This window comes from Haliaeetus albicilla, chromosome 1, assembly GCF_947461875.1.
Source record: "Haliaeetus albicilla chromosome 1, bHalAlb1.1, whole genome shotgun sequence".
Classification (NCBI taxonomy): domain Eukaryota; kingdom Metazoa; phylum Chordata; class Aves; order Accipitriformes; family Accipitridae; genus Haliaeetus; species Haliaeetus albicilla.
In genome coordinates, this window is record NC_091483.1 from 26,039,062 (window position 1) to 26,063,069 (window position 24,008).

At 42.2% G+C, this 24,008-nt stretch overlaps 1 protein-coding gene across 2 annotated transcripts in view; it reads left to right on the forward strand.

Annotated features, from left to right (window-relative positions):
* ELOVL6 (ELOVL fatty acid elongase 6) overlaps positions 1-21,488 on the forward strand; it is a 77,625-nt gene extending 56,137 nt beyond the window's left edge. For both annotated transcript variants that reach the window (XM_069782805.1, XM_069782795.1), the window contains 2 exons: positions 16,843-16,994; positions 18,986-21,488. In XM_069782805.1, the coding sequence (XP_069638906.1) occupies positions 16,843-16,994; positions 18,986-19,410 (577 nt within the window). In that variant the 3' untranslated portion in view covers positions 19,411-21,488. The remainder of the gene's footprint in view (positions 1-16,842; positions 16,995-18,985) is intronic.
* The last annotated feature ends 2,520 nt before the right edge of the window (positions 21,489-24,008 follow it).

A 24,008-nucleotide genomic window follows, 5' to 3' on the forward strand; every position in this document is an offset into this window, starting at 1 on the left:
CTTAAACACAAGGCAGCAGCATGGCACTGTTTTCACTTGCTCTCCATCGTTAAGGGGCTGCCAACAGAAGTCTCAGGGTCAAAGCACTAACTAATAATCATAAAAGGTTGTCTTCCCTAGGGAATACTGTCACGTCAGTACAGGAAACGAAGAAGCTAAAACATCCAATGTGATGCAATCATTTGTAGGCAGAGGCTAAGCCTAACCATGACTGGTGCAGTGAAAGGAGGGATTTGTCTCTGTCTAGCCAAATCACACAACCATAACGCTATTATCATCACCTGAGATGACTTGGATTCTAATCCAAATTCAGCTATGCTTTGTAGCAGTGGTGGAACTCAGTTGATGTCAATACAAGGTTTCCAAATGTCTTTCTTCCTGGGACACAGTTTCTCTCAAAGTAGAAGAAATGGTATCAAACATAGCTGGAAGGTCACTAGCTGCTTGCCACAAAGCTATTTGGAGCCTCAAAAGCGAAGTATCCCAACAGCAACAGGTCTTATATTTGAAAGACAAAACCAAAAAGGCTCACTGGAAGAAGGTGACTCACTTTGCTTTTATGAAACTGGTGTAATTGATTTATTGCTGCAAGCACAGCAGCATTTTATAGAAGGGTTTGCACTTGTTCCGCAAAGAGCTCCTGACAAGGCAGTCCGAAACACGTCTTTATGTGAGGAACTCAGTCCTGAGCTGAACTGAATGGAAAACACTAAACATAAGCTTAAAGAAAGGATTTCAATTGCTTGGATTTGTGACTCTGAAATGCATTCTAGTTATCATGCTTATAAGTAGGAAAATTGATGAAAAATGATTCAAATTTACATCCTATCTCAAGAGCTGCCATTCACAGATACTTGCCCTGGAGATTAAAACACAACTTAATTTCATATGTTGCTGAGCAACCCATCAAAATCTTAAAATACTCCAAAATTTTATAAAGGTCCTGACAGTACATTCAAAGAGAAAATGAATTACTGAAAGGAGTGATATTTGCCAAATAACATTAAAATTAATGAGCAGCATTTAAGGTGAAGTAATAATCTTCTCTCTTATAAATTTAAAAGCAAGTGAATTCCATTTGAAACATTCCCTATATTTGTAAAGCATTAATGCATATTCTCAGTAGGACATTTCTCGGAACCTAAATTAGTAAAATGCTTAATATATACCTACTTAACAATTTATTTCTATAGGACCATGTTCATCTTTAAGGACTTATCTGATTTTCTTATATAACAGATACTGGAAACGTCTTTTTAATTACCATTTAGGAGCAAAAGTTGAAAGTTGAGTGAACAGTAGGAGTTCAAAATGGTTGAAGAGAAGACAAAAATCCCTTGGATGAGACTTTACAGTTTAAGAAGAAAAAATTCTTTTCTGTAAGCTGAACTGTAATCCCTATAGGGAAATGCAAACAGTGCTATGTAGGGTGAATTCATACATTGCAAAACAAATGCTAGCTGCCATTAAAAAAACAGTGTAGAGGTGATAAAAATATATAGACTAAGAACAATAAAGTACTGTCACGAAGATGTATCTCCAATATGTACCTTATTTATTCCAAGTAGGAGGAGCATCCCACGACAGGTATCTTAATTCCCAGAATTGTAATTGATGCCATGTGACAAAAATGCTGTGCCCATCCTCTTCTGAAATCTCACGTCTTCATTCACTCTGCTGTTACTGCTGTGGACTCTGTTGTGTCCATCAAAGTAATTTTGAATGTAAATTGGTTTTACTGTTTTTACCTAATCAGGCCTAATTAAAAGTAAGCCAAGGATTCACTGTGAGACCTGGCTGATGCTACTGTACTGGAGATATGGATAGGAATGGCTAAAAATTCCTATGAGAATCTCTTTTTTCAGTGCTAAGCTGGGCTTCCTTTCTTTAAAAACTTCTCCTTTTTTTCTCTGACTGTTCGCTTGCTTGTCTTTATTGCTGGAAAACCGAACATCTTAGCAAAGTGAATTCAGTACATTATTTGGAAAGCAGCTGTTGCTCTCGTTTTTGCCCCTATTCCCTCCCCACTCTCACAATCAATGAGAGTGTTCACACTCAGTTTTTCACCTTGAATTTTACCTTTCTCTTGAGGTTACCCTGTCCCAGCCCATGGGAGCCCTCACAGGCCACCACTCAGCATGAATGTTGTACTCAAAGCAGAGACTGCTGGGAGTGACACTTTTCCTCGCCATTTTAAATGGGGAGCAGACTGAAAAGTGTATTTGAGGAATAAAGAACATCTGTCTGGTGGCTTAAGAAGGGAACTGTACTAGAGAGAAAATAGATAATTTATTCAAAAGAAATCAAACCTCCCATCTGTCTCCCTAGGGCGGCACTTCTGCATTTTACTCAGCCTCAGTACTTGGTTCATGTGCCTGGTAAAAGATCCTCCTCCGTGCAGAAATCCCTGGGGAACAGAAATCTCGATGTAGTTTCTTCTGAGTAAGTCCCCAACAGCTTGTGCTGGTTGGAGACAGTGGGAATAAAACACTGAGAGGTGTTATCTTGCATGAGCTATCAAATCCAACGTTGCATCTGTGGATGAGCTTGTTAAACACTGCCAAACCAAGCAGTGTTCACACGCAGGGGTGCATACGGGTGTCGAGCCATGGTTAAGCGAAGTCACCGTTTTGCGACGAGTTTAACTTCTTCTGAACAAATGTGCATCCTCATGCCTGTACCGTTCAACATCTTCCCTAGGTTGCTGAATAAATAAAATATATTTATTATTTACCAACTGTAGGCGAATCCCTGAGATGTGAACTTCTTTAGATGCTTGCAGGACTACTGCCCCGGGGAGGACAGAGTGAAAAAGAAAGATCAATGGCTCCAGGCCTGTAATTGCCATTAAATTTACAGATCTGAGCAGCTCATTACAGCTGTATTAAAACTTCTGGCTTCTTTAAGCCTTCTTTATTCTGTCAAATGCTAGTCTTTTTCTGTAACTTAGATTTTGCTTACTTTGTTATCTGCCTGTTTTACAGCTTTAGTGATGGCTAGCTCCATTGGTTGGCTTGATTCTCTGCTAAATCTTATACTTTATTACTTTTTGGCTTTATTTGCCTAGGATAATTTCAAACTCCTGAATACATACATTTCAATGCTCTACATGACAGTTACTCTAACAACTTGATACATTTGATCCTGTAAGTATCTTTAATTTATCCTGCAGAAATAGATATGCTACTTTCTTTGGGTTATCATTTAAATCACTGCAATATTACAGTTATTCTAAAATTTTCTCGAGATAATGTTGGATGCTGAGAATAATTTCAGTGATGACACAGGAACAAGTGCAAAAGCCCCTGAAGCATTCATTAAGGATTGCTTAAGTGGTACACTGTGCTTATGAATCCTCATGGGCTACTTTAGAAATCCTGAGACGGATTCCTTAATTCTTACGAGATTTTGTACCAAACACAGGGCTTAATTTGAAAATTGATATTTTTTTTTTCTTTTTAGTAATTTAGCCACAGTCCAAACTTGATGAAATAAATATCTAAGAACTAGGAAATGTTTTTGACAGAACATCTCACCGAGTATACAGCCTTCACAGGGTGCCAGGGATCTTCAGCTGCAACAGAAGTCCAATTATTATTTAGCGATAGAAGAGTGAGTTATTGCTCGAGAAATAACAGCTTTTGTCAAGAAATATTGTTCCTGCAAGTTCCTACCCTCCATGTGCCAGATAATCAGGGAGCAGCGTCAGGTAACAGCACATGAAGGAGGGCAAAACCATGTGATAGGTAATTACTATTGATTAGCTTGTAACTGACTCTTTGGAAGTCAGATGAGATGCAGGGATGCGTGGAGGGAGCTGAGAAATTATTTTTCATTCATTGAAAGAAAACAGTTACATGTTTTTCAATGGTGTATGGTTACACAGGTGTCCCTGTAAGCAATGTATGCTATTCTCTCATGTTCCTAGGGTAATGATTGAGTGCAACTGCCCTTCAGCCTGACCATTGCTCCTTGTTTATCTCTACCAAAACCCAATGGGCCTTGTATAGCCACTGAGTGCTCTGTGTAAGACTCTCCTTGCAAGTATAACCCTTTTTACCTCTGCCAATTATCTTCTCCTCTGTTGCAAAGACTACTTGTAGGACTGTAGCCCTGGCATTTGTTTTTCTGCTATGCTTTGTAAGTGGTGCAGGTTCTTCCACCGGCTCACGAAGCTTCGCTTTATTGATCATTTTTGTACTCTGCTCCTCAGGATTGTCTGAATATAGCTAATCCCAATCATAAAGAAGGCAGGTCTGGGGGATCAAATTGCATTTCCTGGAGAGGGAATTCGGGCTCCGTGAGGGGGGACTGAAAAGCAGTAGCTGTGGTAGATTGATTTTTGTCCACACATATAAATAAGGCTTCTGAGTAGAAGTTGCAGCAATTGGCCGAAGTGTTGAGCTTGCCACTTTAGCAAGGGAGAATCAGATGGATTTTACTCTGCTGTGGTGTTAATGTGATTAAAGTCTCCAGATGACAGTGTCCATTGATCCAGAGCCCTGCAGAGATGTCACTGTTTGGGTGTGCTTAATGAGGTCCCTGGAGAGGGAAGGAAATAAGTTAAGCCTGGTTTTCTTTCCAGTTTCGTCAATAAAAAGGACAAAGAAATGGTTTTGGGAGCCAGGTGAGTTGTGACTAGGAAATCTGCTGACAAGAGGGAAGGGCTGAAGGGAGTGGCACCACATAGAGGGATTTATTGCCAAGGAGAAAAAAAAGGACTGATGCAAGGAGCACAGTATCTGCCCTCACTTGAAAACCACAGAGCAAGCTGTCACTTTAATATACCTCATTTCCCTCCCCAAAATTTATCACATGGGAAACTAATAACCACCCAGGCATGTATGCATATGCTTATGGATATATAAACCTGCACAAATGATATATTATTTCTTAGAGCCATGTCAAATATTTGCACAATTTTTAAATCATTCTGAGCTGGCCTGGCTTCAGGTTTTGGTCCCAACTGAAAGCTCAAAATGATTTGCATTGAAAAGCTTACTAGAGAGACATCTGGATCAGATACAGTAGAAAGGTCTGAAAAGCAGGGCTTCTGTGTTTGGTTCAGTGATGGGGGTCTTTTTTAGAGATGGAAGGGGAATTCTCTCAATTTTGCTTTGGGATTTTGGTAGGACTGAACCCAAACCTCAAAGTATTCATGAACTTACGCAAAGGAAGGTCTTCTGCCAAAAAAGAGTGATAAAAACTGCAAAGATCAGCACAACTTTTGCTCACACACAGTATGGAGAGCTAGAGCACCCTATTATAAAACAATTCCAGTACTGCTGACCACCAGGTTTCAGGGTAAGCGAGCGCCACGCTGAAAAAAGCATATGTTATTCCTCATCTCTCCCTTTTCTTACCTTTGTTTTTTAACAATACTGTGGCTTGGACTCCACCCTAAATGAGACTCTGTCATGTTCAAGGAGGGCAAGGGAGGACTCTGTGGGTGAGCTGCAAGACACATGTGTTCTCCTTCCCCGTCAGGAGATGGGCAGGGGGAGAGGCTGAGGAGCAGCTGGGCAGCAAGACGTTAGAAGGAAGGTTTTGCTGTTGGGGCTTGTTAAATGCTCTGAAGGAACCATATTTGAAACAAGATCCAACAGAGAGTTGCAAACCACTGTCTTAAATGCCTTTTCAATGGCTTCCCAGAGCAGAGCAGCTGCTCAGAGCATGGTGCCACATTTTGAACTCTGTAGTACCAAGGCTGTCTGGAATGACTCCTGCCTTCCCCAGCCTCGTTGCCCTGCTGTGACTGAGAGCAATGAAATCATGTCATTAAAAAAAAAGAAATGGAGGAGAGACTATTTTAGCTGCATCATTCACCAGTCTAGTTAAACAGCACGGCCATGCAACCAGCCAAATCAGCACAACTGGGCAGGCAGCGGGGACGTGGAGGCAGCAGCCTGCCTGCGGAGTGAGTCGTGGAGTAGCTCCAGTGCGGGAGGACCAGCGGAGCTCACTGTGGGATGCGCAGACACAGGAGCTCAAAGCGGAGAAGAGCCACAGAGGGTGTCCATCTATAGTTATCGCATACACTTCATCGAAGAAAATGAACGTTTTCAAATATCACGTTCCCTCAGCTGGAGAGGTAAAATTGCAAGTGGGAACAAAAGCGTTAGTCATTTCAAGCTGTCAGGGAGTCAGGGAAGCTAAAACCATTTCTTAGTCTAAAAAAATTTGTGAAAATTGTGCACTTAATTACAGTAGTTTAGTCATTTTGAAGAATATAGACACCTTACGGCCTTTCAGACACATGGGCTGAAGAGGATGAGTTCTGTGTTCTTTTTAAAGAATGAGATTAACGTAAGTGCTCTTAAATGACTTTTTGTTAATTTTTGAAAATGTTCTTTTAAAGGTGTTCAATTACCATGGGAAAAAGGTATATCATGGGACCAAGGTGCTTTTCCCATAATTTTTTCTTGTTCCCACCCATTGTAAGAGAATAAGTAATGGTCCCAAATAATTTTATCAATAGGCTAGGCCTTGGAGGACACAGGCTCAAGGGAGTTACTGTGCTTTCAACTACCTGCTAGCAACTGGATTGTGGTAACTGAGCATGTGGTTGTCTAAACACAGTTACAAAGGGATAAAATATGGTAGCACAAACCTCCTTCTCTGATTTTACAGTTTTATACTAAAATTTAGTTTTACACTAAAATTGCTATAGACAGAATGAGCATGTAAATAGTTACCATAGTTCATCAGCACCAGAGAAGACTCGGTAACATGTTTTCACATCTGTGCCTGAAGTTAGTTTTGTTAAAGGAAAATATGGGGAAATGATAGCCAATGTGATTTTTTTCCCAGTGAAATGAAACAACATGGGTCAGAAAGGAGTTCAACTTAGGTGCACAGTAACGTCATGCTAGTCCTAAATCCCAAACATACAAGCATTGCATACAAGCATTCCATACAAACAAGCATTGCAGTCCTCTGCAAGACTGACTTTGAAATAATGAGATTTTTTTCATTTTACAGTGAGAGTTTAGGGTTCTGGTTTTGTCCATGGTTGACTCACTGGTTAGGTCTTCAGGCTTTTCCTTCATACACTTGGGTAGATAGAAGAGTTTTAAAATTAACTTCCCACAGAATCAGTTCCTGCTGAATGGGATTAAAACCTGCATTTTTGTAGTTTTATCAACTGAGGGCATTAGTAAAGGAAAACAGGAGTTCTTAAGAATATTGGCATTGAATTTTCCACCTCACTAGTGTGTTTTTTGTACCTGCCCATGTCGCAAGGAATTAGGCACCCCCCACTGTGGATTCTGATCCATACCTGATTTTCTTCTGGAGTTCACTGGTGCGAGTAAGGGGATCAGCAGGGAGCATTAATACAAAACAACTACAATAGTTAGAACAACTGCAAAAATTCCACGAGGGAGAAGAATCTAAATATTTTCTCCTATGGCAAGGTCAGCTGCTGGGGTCTGGTCCTATGCAAATTCAAGGGGTGGGACAGTGGGGAGGAAATAGAAGCAGGGATGCTCTTAAAAGTCACTCCGTAGGTTCACATTCTCTGTGGCTTGCGTCCAACTGTGTCAGGCCAAATCCACCCTGGTATTTGCCTAATATGTCAAGGGAAAACGGGGAAAGCAAGAGTCTGACTGAGTCTGTGGAAGGCACGTCTTGCTCTTACCTAGTCTTCTGACTAGGTCAGGAAGTTTTCAGCTGTTTGTGTTTCTAGGACAGCACAGCTTTGTAAACTTGCACTGTATCTCTCTGCACATCACTCTGTATTTTTAGGTCTTGAAAGTATGCAGCCAAAATATCAGATGTGTAGACAATGAAAATGTGGTGTTAAGAGGTGTAACACCTTTTATGTCTATAAACGACTTATCTTTAAAGATATAGGTGTACCGTGGGTAATTAAGATGGAGGGTTTGGGACTTGAAGGTTTATAAGGTAACTTTAAAAAGTGAAAAGAAAATCTGTAGTAGGTCAAAGGACTCTGAAGAAAATTCCTCCTACTGGAGTGTGTTTACTGTTAATTCAATAATACTGTTTTCACTGCTACAGAGTGAGGTCAGACCTCTTTCTGCTTGCATCAAACGGACCTCATGGGTAGGGCACTGAACCACAACTCATGATGTTGCACAGCATTTCTCATCCTGGCTCAGACACAGATTTTTGACAGGACACTTAACTTTCTGTTTGCCTCACCTCTTTGTCTTTGAAATGGGTCTTACGCTTAGCTAGCTACTTTATGAAGCTGTCACAAGAGTAAAGGCCATTAAGGACTGTGAAATATTCACAAATACAATGCTAAGGGTCTTGGAGTTGCCAACACGGACAGAAAAAGTCTGAAGGAAGTTAGGTCTGAACCTGAAGAGACCCCCGCTTAGAAACAGCTTTGTACTTAGCAGTTCTTCACACAGGGTTGTCTGAGCTAAAGCAGTTGCTGACCTGAATATTGTTGAGGCGTTGGTAATTCTGGGACAGCCCAAGCTGGAGGTGGTAGGTCACTTGGTTGTTGTAAAGCAGGCAAGACCAAAATTTTGGTGTGGCAACAGGAAGGTCTGCTCTGTGGAGAGAATGGAGATGTCCTTTTCATCACGAGTGGATTTGATGAGGAGACAGGGTCTTCCGGGGAGGTACCTGGATCAGTTCTGGGAGGTAAAACAGGGAAGTGCTTTACAAGTGTTTTGTAAGAACAGTCTTTCTGCAGGGTCGGGTCTCCCTCTCTCCACCCCTAACTTTGGTGTTGCTTGAAAGCACTTCAGGAATGTTGAAGGATGATGAAACAAAAGCCCAATTACATTAATTTGCTTTGCCATTTCTTATAAAAATAACAGTTGGGCTAAGTTCATCAGCTCTAATTTGAACAAGTGTCTCTAGGATTTCAAGGTAACTCACTATTAAGAAGTCTTCTCTTTTAAATGCTTGTAAAATGCCTCATAAATGTTACATTTAGAGTTAAGAGAGACCAAATCCACAGTCAGTACTATTCTTTTTCAAACTTTTTTATCACTTAGATTAATACCGTATCACTGTGTATCCTTCACTGACCAAGAGACTGATTCATTTCATTTGGAAAATGTAACCCTCAGTTCCATAAACCTAGCAAAATATTTTTAATAACCAGGTGCAGACTTACAAAGCTGGTTCTTCTAGTCATTTATTAATATATATGAATATTTCATGTAGGCTGTCCTTGTGTCACATTGACTATTTAGGATGTTGGGTGCCAGATCCTTTTGTAGGCTGCTTTTCTGTGAGATTAGAGGACATGTCATATTGCACTGACTTAGCCACAGTTCTCATTAACTCCTTGAGATCAAAATAAGAGCCATTAATTCCAGGTAGGTTACCGAACAACAGCCAAATGGCATCCTTCAGTCATTGTCCACATTTCATTTGTACTTAATGATCAGGATTTTAGTGTATTGTTTCTCACTGTACAGTAAGAATACCATGATTTTGCAGAGATGAGCCTAAAGCAACCTTATAGTTTCTACACCTGTTCAAATACAAGAAGATCCACCATTTTATGGAACTGCGTTTGAATACAATCAATATAAACTAAGACAGGAGTCACATCTGAGAGAACATTTAGGTAGTCTGACAATCTTTTAGTGAACCTATCTATTAAAATTGCCATAGGCTTAATTAATTCCTCCTCTCTTTTGGAGAATTTATTCCATCTGGAACATCCAACGTTTTTTTAATGTTGCACCATCACGTATTGCACATTGCCCAGTGGAGGTTGTACTGCTCCTCCCTTCCTCCTGCATAGCTGGCCAGATGTGGATGAATGTGCACATCACTGGGAAAAAACCATGAAAAGAGTTAAGAGGTGATTCATTTTTAAAAAAAAAGAGGGGGAGGAACAGCTGCAATGAAATCTAGCCAGTCCACAAACACCTAGGAGCAGCTTGGGTGTCAGAAGGCAGAGCAAAGCAATTGCAAATTCTGGTGGGTTGTGCTGCTCCTTTGCTACATTCCTGCACACGTCCACCCCACCCCCCCCAAAAAAAGGGGGGCCCACAGGATCTGCGTTCACTCTCTGTGAACATGTGCCCATGGACTCCTAAGTTTAAGGAAACTTAATTAGCCAGGAAACATAATTCTCACTTGCCCTTTGCTTCCGTATGCTGGAAGGTTGGTATGTGATGGCAGGTCTCGCCAGTCACCTCCCTGCGGTGGAATGAATGCTGTTTCTGTTGGGCAGCCTCTTGGGGAGGCTACTCTTATGGTTTTAATTCTTCTCCCAGCCTTGAAACAGTCTGGCATGTCTACCCACAAAACAATTTGGAACAATAGGCTTTAAATAAGCACCCAGGCACCAGTAAAAGTCAGTAGGCTGTTGACCTGGTTTGTGGTCAGCACAAACTAGACCCTAATATCCTTTCCTCATTTGACACTACCCAGATAAACACTTTAACCTGGACATTCCCTTTCATTTTGGCTCAACTATATAAAGAAAATACCCTCACTACAGCCACATCCTAGGAGAACTGGGGAAAACACAATTTCATATTTTTTTACAGATTATGAGGGCAGACTCCCATAAACCTTCTGATTTAGCTGCTAAAATTTTGTTTGATGGTCTTCTCTTTTTGATGCAAAGGTTAGCAATTTCCCAGAGTACTCTGCTCCTGCGGGACCTGAAGCATCTGCAAAATGTAAGCACAGATTTTAGCTTGAGAGCAGGCCAACGGTTCATTAAATCTTCTATCTTTCCCACTGGTTTGATAGTATAATCACCACAGCAGCAGCAAAGCAGCAAGCACACTGTGATCTGACTACCTCACCTGTCTACACAGAAAATAGCATGTTCCCAGAATTCCTGCCCTGTTTGCTATGAAGGACCTATCCTTGTGCGTTTCCTCCCTGGAAAGGGCCATTTTCCAGCACTGGTCTGCCAACTTTGTCTGAAGTCACCTAGGAAAAAATAATTCTGTGGCAAGATTGGAAAAATCCCTTCCCTCTGCTGGTTTGCAAGGCAAGCGGCCCCTTCGATGCTTGCCTCCTCCAGAGGTGCCTCTGGGTCTTTTGAGTCAGCCAAAACTACTGTTCCTTTTCACATGGGCAAAGCGGGGTTTTGTGGGAGACAGATAGAAATCTCCTACGAAACAGTTTAATTTCCGGTAACAAAATCCATCAGTTTCTAAAGCAAGCTGTCACCTAGCCCTGCCCCTGCTGTGTCATCTACTTGGCGCGTATCGTTGGTGGACTGGTACTCTGGAACCACGTTTCACGAGACTGCAGAAGGTAAGAGCGATTTGAAAGAAGCTCGCCCTTACCAGGTGGAGAAGAAAAGCTGTATAAATACTTCCAAAGAACTACAAAACAAACCTACCAGTCATGTTACAAACTTATTTTTAGGAATTAATCAAAGAGCACAGTGAGCAAATGGCTGAAAGATGTGAGACGTTCCTTCACATGGAGATGCACCCACCTTGGTCCATGCTGCTTGATAGTACCAGGAGTTTCTGAGTTTCTTTACTGATTTGGGGATAACGGCCCTGTCGGGGAGTTCTGATGAAGGTGGCTTTAGCTGCATTTCTTTTCAAGAAACTTAGTTCAGAGAGTTGTTTCTCTTATAGATGTTTTCTCTGTGCATTTTCCCAGTATTGGTTCATATTTTACATGTTTTCTGTTGCTTGGCTAAGCACAGGAATACTCTGTTGCCCTTTTATAGGAACTGCGTTCTCCAGGCGTGCTGTCAGACCACTCTGCCGCTCTGACCTGTCAGTCCGAGGGCTCGCTGTGCATCCCGCGCTCCTGTGCCACAGCATTAGCAGCACAACTTATTCCTTTTTTCTGAGGACCGTGTGTTTTAAATTGGAAGGGCACAGAAAGGCCATTCTATTGTGTTAAGAGACCAGCTCTTCAGCAGCAGAAGGGAAACTTGATATGACCACTGAAATACTCCTGCTGAGCAGAACAGAAGGGTGAACGCGGTTTGATTTCTCATGAAAGAAGGTGTAGGAAGCTCTGCGTTCTTCATCTGCTGACCTTTAAACATTTGTTTTGAATTCAGAGTGCTTCCTCTGTAAATATTTTGCATGCTAAAATGAAAAAAAAAAGAAAGCCCAAAACACAAAAAAACCTGCTTCCTTTTTTTGTTACCCTTACGGTACAAGCAGGCTGCAGTCTGGGGGCTGTGACTCCGCATGCAAGGTGATCTCGGCTGCTCTCCCAGGACCACCGTCTGTTCGATGTGGCTTTCGCAGAGGAGGACCACGCGCTCTCCGCCATCCCCCCGTGCTCTCGGGGCACAGACTCACCTGCTGGGACTCCTGTGAGTCGCCATGTAAGCAGGTTGGGGCAGAATTAAGATTTCTTCTCTCCTCCAGCCAGGCCCCAGGCTGGGAGCTGGACCCATGGGAGCTCTGGCTGTGTACCCGGTGGGCTCGCTGCTGGACTAGCCCAACACACCCATGGAAGAGGATAGTCTGGCACCTTGGAGACTGGTTAGACCAGCTGGGCACTCGTGGTTTGGGCCGTGTTGAACAGCCTGTGGGCCTGGATGAGGAGAGCTCTGCTTGAAGTCCCTACCAGCCCTTAATTTTGCGAAGCACAGCTGGGTCTTGCTGTCTACGGGCTTCCTGCTGCTCTCTGCTGGTACGCAGGATGGCAGGCTTTTGAAAGTAAAGATACTCCACTTTTGACATGTAGCTTGTAGCTAACATATTTTACATTCACCTTAGCCATAGTCAAGACTTTTATCCCCTTCGGTGCCATCTTCACCTAGTTCTGCAGGCAGTTTGCATCGTGTGTTTGGTTAGTTTAAGGGTTTTTTTAAGACTTAAACTGGAGCAGAGAATTTCCACTCTGCGATTATCACAGCACTAAAATCCTTTAGAAAATCTTGCTATATTCTGGGCTGAACTTTTAATATATATTTTTTTTTATGTGGAAGTCACATTTGCTGCTCAATTCTGCAGTGTTGATCCTGGACTGGGATGTCCAGAGGTGCCAGGAGCCAAGTGCAGGGATGGGTCTGCATAGAAAGCAGCCCTAGCAAAAATGAGCAGTGTCCTCCTCACTGTGAGAAGGAGCTGAGCCTGCTACAGTGGCAGCTGGGGTTGAACTGAAGTCCTGACGTACCTGCTGCCCTCTCAGGTTGAGAAACAAGTGCTTCACTCCCTCCTGGTAAGTAGGCTGGAGGGAACAGAAAGCAGTAATAGGCTTCGGCCACTAATGCCTGCTTTGTTTTCCCATCAGCTAGCTCACCAGACCTCAGTTTCCCTCCTTCTTAATGCTGTACCTAATGCATGCATGAAATGTTTTGAGGCCCTCATTTGAAAACAAGTTTGTGAGGGAAAAGTGTTAGTTTTTATTTTACTCACGGATATATTTTGATCGTATTATGGACAGTAAAATATCAATTGGGCATTTGTTAGTCTACCAGAGAAGTCACTGCCTGAAGGGAGGAGAATGTAGGACATTTTGAGTCTGAATAGATGAGAAAGCTGCATTAACCAGTGCAGTTTGTTTCTGATCAGTGTCTCTAGTTGCAAAAGGCTGTAATTGTACAGTAATTCACTGCCACCTTATTTCTAAAATCCCTGCAGATGATTCCCACCAGACAGACTGCTTTGGTAAGCAGTTCATTACAATACCTCACAAAAGCTACAGCAGAGAGCAGGGCGAGGACAAAATGAAGCAGAAGTGATTTACTGAGCAAGCAATGTCATCACTCTGCTGCTCATCATGTCTTTGCAAGACAGAAATTTGTTGGTTGATCTTACCTTACAGAACAAACAAGATGAAGTGGCAGAGGCACAAAAAGCAGTCCTGGCTCTCTGGGTCCAAGGCACATTTGCAGGCGTGCATTAGATCTTTTTCTGTCTCCGGTGGCATGTGCTTGTTGGCAAGGTAGTGTTCTGGCATGCAGCATATCTCATAAACAGCTACCTGCTCGTGGCATCTATTTAGGTAATCAAATCAGTTACTTCCAGTTTGCCATCCTCTTTATTTATAAAGCCTTCTCTTGTGAATTATGCAAAAATGTAACTTGTTTTTTACTGATAAAAAAATTCAGATTAGTCTGACTCACACCATGTAGAGCAGTAGCTGGAGTCACTTCTTCTAGAGTCGTGGAACCAGAGGAAGCCACAGTGCTGTGAAATTACAGAAAAGTGTGTGAGCGTGAGTGAGTGTGTGTGCACATGCACTCCAAGGAGAGCTCTGCAGTAGTTGCTAAACAGAAAGATGGGAAGAATTACATGATAATCTCAAGGACAGAAAAGTGAAACTCTGTAATCCCCACAGGGCAAATACTCTTTGGCTCTGTTATCAGTCCAGATTAAATCCCTGGGTGTCCATACTCAACCACTTTCAGTTAAGTCAGTGTTTGCCTGTTGCTCAAACAAGCACTCGTCTCATCTGAGTTTTTGTTCATGGCACAGAATTCTCTTTGGTTTTAAAACTTTAATAATAAATGATATTTTAAAAAAACAGTACAGCTTCTGTACAAGGAAAGGCATATTGCTTGCAGCTATTTAATTTCATAATTTAAAATTTCCTTTTTTTCCTCCATTTTAATGTCAGTACTGAGGTATTTGCTAATGGGAGAACCAGCGTAGCATTAGATATTCTGCCTGATCTTCCTCCACCCAGTTTTGCCACCACCCAACACATAGGAGCAAGCAGCAGCCTGCCCTGGCTAGCTTGAGGAGTTCACTGCCTCAGGAAGTGATCAGATCACATCTCTGTCAGGATCTCCTGTCTTCTTGGGAATGAGAAATGCTACTCCTGAGAAAAAAAAGGGCATGTGTTAAATGCCAGAGAGAAGACACAATGCGTTGCACCTCATTTGAAAATTCCTCCTGCGGGCTTTGGCACTCTCTGCCAAGTTAAAAGGACCGATCCCCGAAAGACGTGAGAAAAGCATAATGAGAGAGCATTTCTGGGAGGGAAAAACCCTACACAGAGAGGATGCACGATGGTCTGCATAGATGCGAAGAATACTGCACTATCTCTTCTGCATGCAGGGGTGGATGAACAAACGTGAGAGACTGCAATAGCTATCTTGCCTAAGCCTGGGAATATGTGCATTGCTTTGGGCAGTATTAATGGGAAACCCAGACTCAGCTAAACTCCACAGCAGGATGGGGGGGGGGGGTTCACACAGCACAAGAGGACTCATCTGGCAGTAGAGCCCATGAGCAAATACCACCGTACAAATAGCAGATAATAATAGTAGCTTCTTCAGTGCTCACTATTGTCTGAATTTCCTGATGGCATAGGGAAACCTCAGGCATCAAAATGTAATGGTGCAGGAGCCAGGACGTAACACTTCTCCCCAGGTGTGACCTGACTGTAGAGCCCCTCCTGTGATGCCACTGACAGAGCCAGAAGAGCACCAGGCAGCATGGTGCTCCACTTGGTTGCAGAGTGTGTGCAGTGGACAGGGGAGAGCAAGGTGCATTGCTCCTTAGCAGCAGGCAGGTTTGACCGGGTATATCAATGCTGCCGATTTGGAAATCTAAATACTTTGTGCAAAAAATATAAAAAGTTAGGTCCACAGTTTTTATGCTCGTCAAGCTTACTTGAACCTTCTAGTTTGACCAAGTGACATAAGAACTGCCATAGACCTCAACTTTTGAGGCTGCCTTGATGATTTTAAAACACATTTTTTAAAGAATACTGACTTCACAAGACAAGGACAAGTAACAGAGAATCTATAATTTCAGATGCAATGTTCCTTATTTCACACACCTTGCCTAAATGGTAGCTTGCATTGTCCACATGTGTCTACACATCAATTTTAGGTCGCTTGGTTTGGTTGCAGCCATGTGATAGTCACGAAAGACCAAGGCAGAGCAGGAACCAGAGGATTCACGAGTAGGACAAGGTCACAAAGAAGTTAGAGAGGAGATAAGATGGAGCTGGGTAGAGGCACAGGGATATATGATGTAGGCATAAAGTAAGATATACTAAACCCCAAAGGAGATCGGGTCTTTCTTTGCTCTATTTTTCTGAAAGCTGCTTGTTTCACCCAGTATTCATCAGAGCTTTTGAAGGGCCAACAAGCTACAATGGTAGATAGTGGGCAAGCATGTTCTTGCTGTAAAACAGTGAGGCAATTCCTTCTGCAGAGCTCCTCACTGCTGAGGCAGAAGCCTTTGTTCCTTACATCAGGTGGATGTCTTTTGTTATCTGAACCTATCCCCTTTGTAATTGCACTAATTAATAGCACTGCAAATCTCTTGATGTTTCTCATTTGCAGAACACTGTCACCTTGCATCTCACTTTGATGAGGTGAGGGTGAATCTGCTGTTTACGATTCAATTCAACTCGTTGATTCCTCTGTTAGCAATGACCTGTTAAGAGATGAAGTATGAAGTCAGCATGTGCACCAAAATACCAGCCCTGACTGAGAACACCCATCAAAATCTGTGCGCCCTGCCTGGGTTTGTCTGTGCTCAGAGCTCCTGTGCGTGTAACAAACACAGCGAGACAAGAGGAAATCCCGAGGAAGTCGGAAGAGGGAATTGTCCCGATTATGTTATGTTGATGACAGCTCTTTATGAACTCGATTCTCGGAGTGTCCAGCTGTCAGCATCAAAACTCTGCATGTTGTTTTCAGCTGAAGTAGATGTCTCCCACTGCTCCTGAAAACTGAAAGATCATTCCTGTAGTAATGAAGTAAAAAACATTGACGTTACCATTCCAGACTTTCACCAGGGGATACGACTGCAGTCCAGTTTAGAAATCTGAGTTCAGAATAACTTCCTAGAAGCCAGCAGAGTTGCTCCAGCTTTAAGGCTGTCTCCAAGTTAATATTTCAGCACATTTCTGGCCTTTTTCTCATAATGATTTGAAGTGACAGCATGTAGATTTCAAGTGTCCACTCAACTTTCTTCATTTTCTCTTTTTGTTTTAAAGTATATTCGGTGCTGTTCGAACTGGTGCTTATATGCTGTACATTTTGATGACCAAAGGCCTGAAGCAGTCAGTGTGTGACCAGAGTTTTTACATTGGACCTGTCAGCAAATTCTGGGCATATGCATTTGTGCTAAGCAAAGCACCCGAACTAGGTGAGTACCCTCTCTCCCTTTCTCTCATTATGCATATTTAGAGCAGAAATGTCTGTGCAGGAAGTACAAGAAGGGTCTCAGTGCTGTTGAAATACGTTTTAGTCTTAGAAAAAGTGAGTAAACAAAACCAGCCCCAAACTTTGCATGTTCTAGTCTCTAGAGATTAAGTTCAGCTTGGCTGAAGTTAGAGAAATGTGCAGTTGAATAAGACCATTCCCAGCCCAGGAATAAACTGCAGTAATTATACACAGCAGGGCAGTCAAGAGGCTAGAGGAATCTGGTCCATACCTTTTCCTCAGCTACTCGTAGGCAAATACGAGTAGCGTAATCAGCAGTCACTCACCCCATGGGTACAGAACTGAAGGGTGGGCTACAGCAGCTGTGTCAGCAAGAAGCTTTGAGTCAGGTTCTGCCGCCATTCTGCAGCATTCGTCCTTAAATACACATGTAGGCATACAGTTATGAACAGTAAAGTGCTTCCTCCCTAAACATTGAAAGCTGTGGCTGTCTGCTTCCTTCAAATAGAAACCAGTTTCCCATAATATCCCTAGCTTTTCCAGTCCTGATTCTTATAAACTCCTGTCTCTCCAGCAGTTTTTTTGGTAAGGATACTTATGATATACATGCCAAAGCCAACTTAATAGCCAGTCTGCATGTGTTCTCGTCCCGTGGCTTATTAGTGGAAGAAAGGATTGTTTTAATGGGAAGGAGGAGGCAGCGATTTAGCAGCCCTCTAGCTTTCATTTCAGAGGATGCCCTTACTAAACCTCAAAGGTCTGCAGCACTTACTGTGTTCAGGTGTACAGCAAAAATAAGTCTTTACCTTTCAGCAGAGAATTTGATTCAGCAAATTACAGGACAGCAATTCATCAGCATAAAAACTGGAAAGAGAGAGACACCAGTTGCCTTGGTGTGTCAGAATCCCTTGGTTTCCTGCTGCTTAAATTACTGCAAACCCATGAAAATTTAGTTGTTAAAACTGGAAAAAAAACAGCTAGAACTGCACAGCAACAATAAATTGAACATATGATTACTTATTAAAATGTGAGTCAACATCTTGCAGCTAACGAAGCAAACAGTAGTATTACGGCTTGTTACAGACCTTGTGCAGACAGTGCAGTTTTGGTTCCACCCATCACTAATATTCATGATTTGGATTTCCTGGGATACAAATACGTAGAAATAAGTCCCCAGATTCCAAACTCAGGGACCTTTTTGGAAACTGTCTTTAACAACAGAAAACAAGTAGTGTGCATATATACATATATCTAATTGAGATGCCCAGTGCAATCGTGAGAAGCAGAAGGAAGAAAAAAGCAGGAAAGAGGGATAAAATTTACTTTTCTACAATAGCAACATGTTTTTGCAGAAAAGGATGTGCATTTCAACATAAACCAAATTTCTTTCTAGAACCATTTTTTTCTGGCAATTACATGCCTTTCAGTACTGCAGGTTGCATATGCAATAGCTTTTTGCGTAGTAGCTCAAAAGGCGCTACTGAGTTTAACTAAGTTCAGTTTGCAGGTAGGCATTTGAATCGGAGGACACCGTGCTGCTTCTTCTTCAGGCTTTCTGCTCTCTGTCGAGCTGCATTTCTCTTCTAGTCACAGTATATAACGGACAGTCTCACAGTTGGAGGTGATACATGTACATCCACCCACCTCACGTCAGACTTTCAGAGATTATGTTTGCAGCAAAGGGCTACCAAGTAAACCTGTGGAGTTTTCGAACAGGGCTTTTCCACACAGGAAAATGTGGATATGTTGGTTTTCCAAAGATTGCACAGAGATGAGGAGCCAAGCTGGCTCTCAGATCAGACAGGGTCTCAGATCTAGAGCCGAGGTGGTTTTCCATGCTCCAAAATAGTGTCTACTCCAGCAACAGCAAAGGGAAAAGAGCACTGCAGTAATTATGGAATTGTTCAATATGTTTCTCATTTCCTTTCCTCCCCTCCTTTTTTTTTTTTGTTTTTTTTGTTTTTTTTGTTACAGGTGATACAATATTCATTATTCTTAGGAAACAGAAGCTCATCTTCTTACACTGGTACCATCACATTACTGTGTTACTTTATTCTTGGTATTCCTACAAGGACATGGTGGCTGGCGGTGGCTGGTTCATGACCATGAACTATGGAGTACACGCCGTTATGTACTCTTACTATGCCTTGCGGGCTGCTGGCTTCAGAGTCTCACGCAAGTTTGCCATGTTCATCACCTTGTCGCAGATCACTCAGATGTTGATTGGTTGCGTGATCAATTACCTGGTCTTCTCCTGGATGCAGCAGGGCCAGTGCCATTCCCACGTGCAGAACATCATCTGGTCCTCTCTCATGTACCTCAGCTACTTTGTGCTCTTCTGCCATTTTTTCTTTGAGGCCTATATCGGCAAAACCAGAAAAGAAAGGAAGGTTGACTAGTGGTAGAAACAAGCAGCTATAGCTCAGGGTCATCAAGAAAAACAAAATTATAAGAAAAGAAAATGGCACAAGGAAACACATATATGTATGGTGCAGCTAAAACTTGGCAGCTTAGGGTAAGTTAGCTTGGTTTAACCCAGTAAGTTTATGATCCTATCATGGTGAGGACTCACTGAATTCTACTCTATCTCAAAGGACTGCTGATGAAAGACAACTTCCTTCTTGTACCTGTCTGCTCTAGAAAAGAAAGGAGAAAAGAAAGAAGAGAAAAAAGAAAAGAAAAAAAAGAAAGAAAAAAAGAGAAGAAAAGACAGAAGAAAAGAGAAAAGGAATAAAGTTGAGGGAAAAAGAAGTTTATTAAATAAGCAGCGTGTTTCCCCAGGGTGGAGGAGAGACTTTTATTTTTTAAAAAAAAGTTTCTAAATCCTTTCTAATAATTTTTCAGCAGTAAACTTGAACAAAGCAAAACAGAGAGGTGACAAATAACCTGTCTATGATAACAGTAAGATTGCAAAATTAAAATCTTTTCCACAGAAGGTTGATACCTTTAGCCAAAATGAAACTCAAAGGGATGTTTCCTGCATGGAAAGTGGCTGAACTCCACGCTGTGGTCATGAATGGAAAAGAGAAGAGATTGATTTCTCCGCTATGTACTCTGCCAGGGGAGCAGATCTGGGATGCAGAGTCGCCTCCCTCAGAAGGCGGAAAGGAGCAGTACTTTTACAAGAGTTTAATGTGAAAAGATGCACTGTTGCAATACATATCTCAGAGAGTGCATTTTCCAAGTGCATTTTTCAGTTAAAGGCAAGGAATTTCTGCAGCAGGCTAAGTCATAGAGGGTTAAATCAATCAATGTTTGCTAAATTACCAGGGGCTAATAGCAGAGGGATGTTCAGGAAGGAGAGGGAGACAACTCCCCTCACGTGATTTTTAGGAATTATCCATTAATCTCAATTTAACCCACAGCAACACTGAATTAAATGGGGGAAATTGGAAGAAATCCTAGTTAGCGAGAAGAGAGTGATATATCTGCCCATTGTTTGGAGAACAAAGCCCTGTGGTACGATATGGATTCTGTATTTTTGTGGACACAAGAATACCTGCCTGGGTGGGAAGAGGTGGCAGGACTGCGCGACATTGGGTAACACTGTGCTTCTGCATCTGCCTCCTGGGCAGTGCAAAGATGTTCAAAGTGCCCTCCTCTGGTCATGTGGAGATACTACTACAAAACATACTTGGAATAGGTTTTTCTTGAGATTTGTATAGAAAAAATTAGTCTAAATGGAGTAATGTTGCTGCAACAGCTTAACTCTAAAGTCCAGAGAGAATTATCCTTCATTAAATATATATCTCTCTCTCTGCAGAATCTGTACTGTAGCATCAGACTGACCACTTAAGAAGACACTCTTTCTTCTCTGAAGTCAGCTGCAGATATAAGGAGAAACGTATTTCACTCTGAACCTTAGAGAGTTAGTTGAGAACAGCCATATTCTTTCAAAGACAAGTAGATTGCATTATCTGTGATATTCCAGTCCTTACAAAGCCAAATAAAATGTGTAAAAGTTCCTAGTATTTCAAAGACGCAAGTATGTAATCTTGATGTTAAATGTGTTAATGTAGTATTCTAAATTGTATCAGTTAGGTAGTTTAACTAAACAATTAGAAGAACTAGATCAACAAAATAGGGACTGCTGTTCTGCATAGGATATACACACACCTATAACTACACCCATATACACATTCTGTGAATTGTCAACAAGAAAAAAAAGCCCAATGGCAGAGAATCACGTTTCCTGGCTAACGCAAAAGATTGTCATTATCTTTCTTGCTTTAATTTGAGACTGTACAGTACAAAGGGTTTTTTTTTTTAAATTATGATTTTTAGCTTTAATTGTGCTGTCATTCATGGAACAGAGCTGCTTTAGTATCCTGTTAAGAGATGACAAGGGCTTTCGGTGTCTCATTATATACAAAAGAAAAACAAATAAAGTTACATTCCATGTTATGTGAATGGTCTTACAAATCAAAAAGCCTTTGCAGGCTAAAATCATAATTATAACAAGCAGAAAATGAGTTTACATTTGTGTTATTTAAGTTATTGATGTGCTGACGTTATTTTATGGTACACAACAAATAGCAACATGTGATATGCAGTAATGAAGCTATGATATTCATTAATAGGACTACTGTATACGTGGAAATATTAGACAAAACCAATTAAATGTGTAAACCATTTTGTTATACAGCTTGGGAGCAGATAATTATAATGCTGAATAAGCCTTTTTCCTCATGTTTAATTTTGCCCTGGCTAAGAAGCAGGTTAAGACGACCAGTTAAGAGTGGAAAAGGCAAAATTAAAGCGTTGGTAGAAGCCCAGCATTGTGCCATTTAGAGCCTCAGTCCCGCGTATCGTAGGTCTCTCAAATAAAGCAAGAGAGGGTGGAAGTGGCCCAGCGTCTGGAGCTGAAGCCGGAGCAGAAATCTTGGACCCTGTGAAGTCAGTGGAGGCTTTGCTCTGCTATGAACAGAGCTAGTGTGTCCGACTGCCTTTTATCTGAGCAGAGGGGAAGGAACCACACACGTCTCCTGCTAATTTGAGGCTTATGGCTAATGACTTTAAAAGCCCCATAAACTTTATCAATAAGAAGCGACACCACAGCAAGGCAAGCAAGGACTCCGCAGCTTAAGTTTAACACAGGCAGAAAACAGAGTGTGGTGCAAACAACCTACCATGTTTCATACACTATTTTCCTTAATTGCATAAGAGGAAAAAACCCACACCTGTGCATGCTGGATGGCAATGCTGGCAATGCCGACACTGACTTCAGAGGAGCAAGAATTTCACCCGCTCTTATTCCACCCAAATTTCATCCAAAGCCCTCGTGGGTACCGCTCCACCATTCCCAGCGCCTGCTCCCTGACATGCCCACCGCCCCACCAGCCGGGGCCGGGCAGGTGAGGGCCACCTTCCTTACTGCCTGGGAAGCGGCTCCCATGCAGAAACCAGCCTGAGCGACCTCCTCAAAATGCAGTGCAGGTGTTCCCCGGGCGTGCAGGGGGAACTCGGTGCTGAATTCGGTGGCCGTCCTGGCGGGTGATAAGGCTGCCGGCAAGCATATGTGTAGGGAAGGGGCAGCAAGATCAGGCACGCAAGGGACAGTGGTAAATTAGAGTACATTTATCATCACGCTGGAAATCGGCTGTCACACTGCCATTTGCTTCAGGAGATGACACATCACACGTGCATTTACACAGGTCCTGTGGCCCTACTGTGGCATTGGGCCTTCCCTCTGAGGTTTTCCACTGGAGTCAAATGTGGTAATTGGCATTAAAGAAATTGAGGATAAGACCAAAACCAACTTACACTGTTTTTCTTACTTTTTTTTTTCTTCCTAAAACATGCACGTATGATATTTAGACATCCCATTTAACCCGCTGACATGCACTTAAACACGGAGCCAGTCAACCCTAATGTAATGACACCTCAACAATACTCCAGCTGTTCCAACCTACAAGCCACAAATATAAACACAGCTAATTGAGTCCTATTTATTTCCCCTGGTTTGAGCCTTGGGGTCACACTTTGAAATTTTTCTGTCCACTACCAGAACCTTTTCTTCCTAATTTTAAATAAAGCTGTAATTCTGTTGCATTCACACACGCCATGGGGAACTCAAACTTTATATAAATTACCAAGCATTATGGGACCCGTGACAACCACCACAGATGCTGGAAATGCTGTTACAGGATTCACTAAAGTCAAGAGAGTTACGCTGGTGATAAGGTCAGTCTGCCAGGGTCGAAGTCTGTGTTTTATGTTTTGATGCATTAGTTCAATGTACTGAAATAAAACCAGAAAGGTTAGTATGGATTTACACTTAGGCAGCTGTGAGCAGAATTTGGCTCTTCCTGAGCACAACTTTTCTGTAGTGAATGCTTTAAGGAAAATATCTTCAGCTAGTTAGTGGAAGAACAAAAACCTGGGTAATTCTGCAGCCTCTTTAATTTGTGCCTGTGATGGGAAGGAAACCCCTCATGCTTACAGACCTTCTGTAACTTGCAGTCACAAATTATTTACGTCTGGGCTCACTGATAACGCCCAACTAAAAGCATCTGGCTCGAAAAGAGACCTCTCACCAGAATCTCACAATAAACCAATGCAAGCTTTTACTTACAAGATAAGGGCCAAAGCGTGCAAAAGGAATCACTCGAAAGAGCCAAGCTGGGTAGTAGGAATACGGTATCGAGCACAAGTTGCCAGAGACGCAAGGAGGGAGAATACCTATTCCATATCCCAGGAGAAAGCATTTCCAGGCTGAACGCTCCCTCCTTCCCAAGATGAGGAAAGGCAGAGCAGGAGGAGGGTGGGCTGCAAAGTGCCAGGCGCTCAGGATGGGGTGGCTGGTGGAATAAGGCTTGTGTGAAGGGGTCCCTGCTGTGGAAGTTAATTACGCAGTGGCTCCCTGAGTGCAAGCATGGGTCCGTGGATTTGTTTGGAGGAACATCTGTTGTCTAGCAACTTGTGACCTTCACGGCCTGGGTGTATTTCATTTTTCTCTTCTGAAAATAAAAACCTGGGACAACGTATTAGTTAAGAG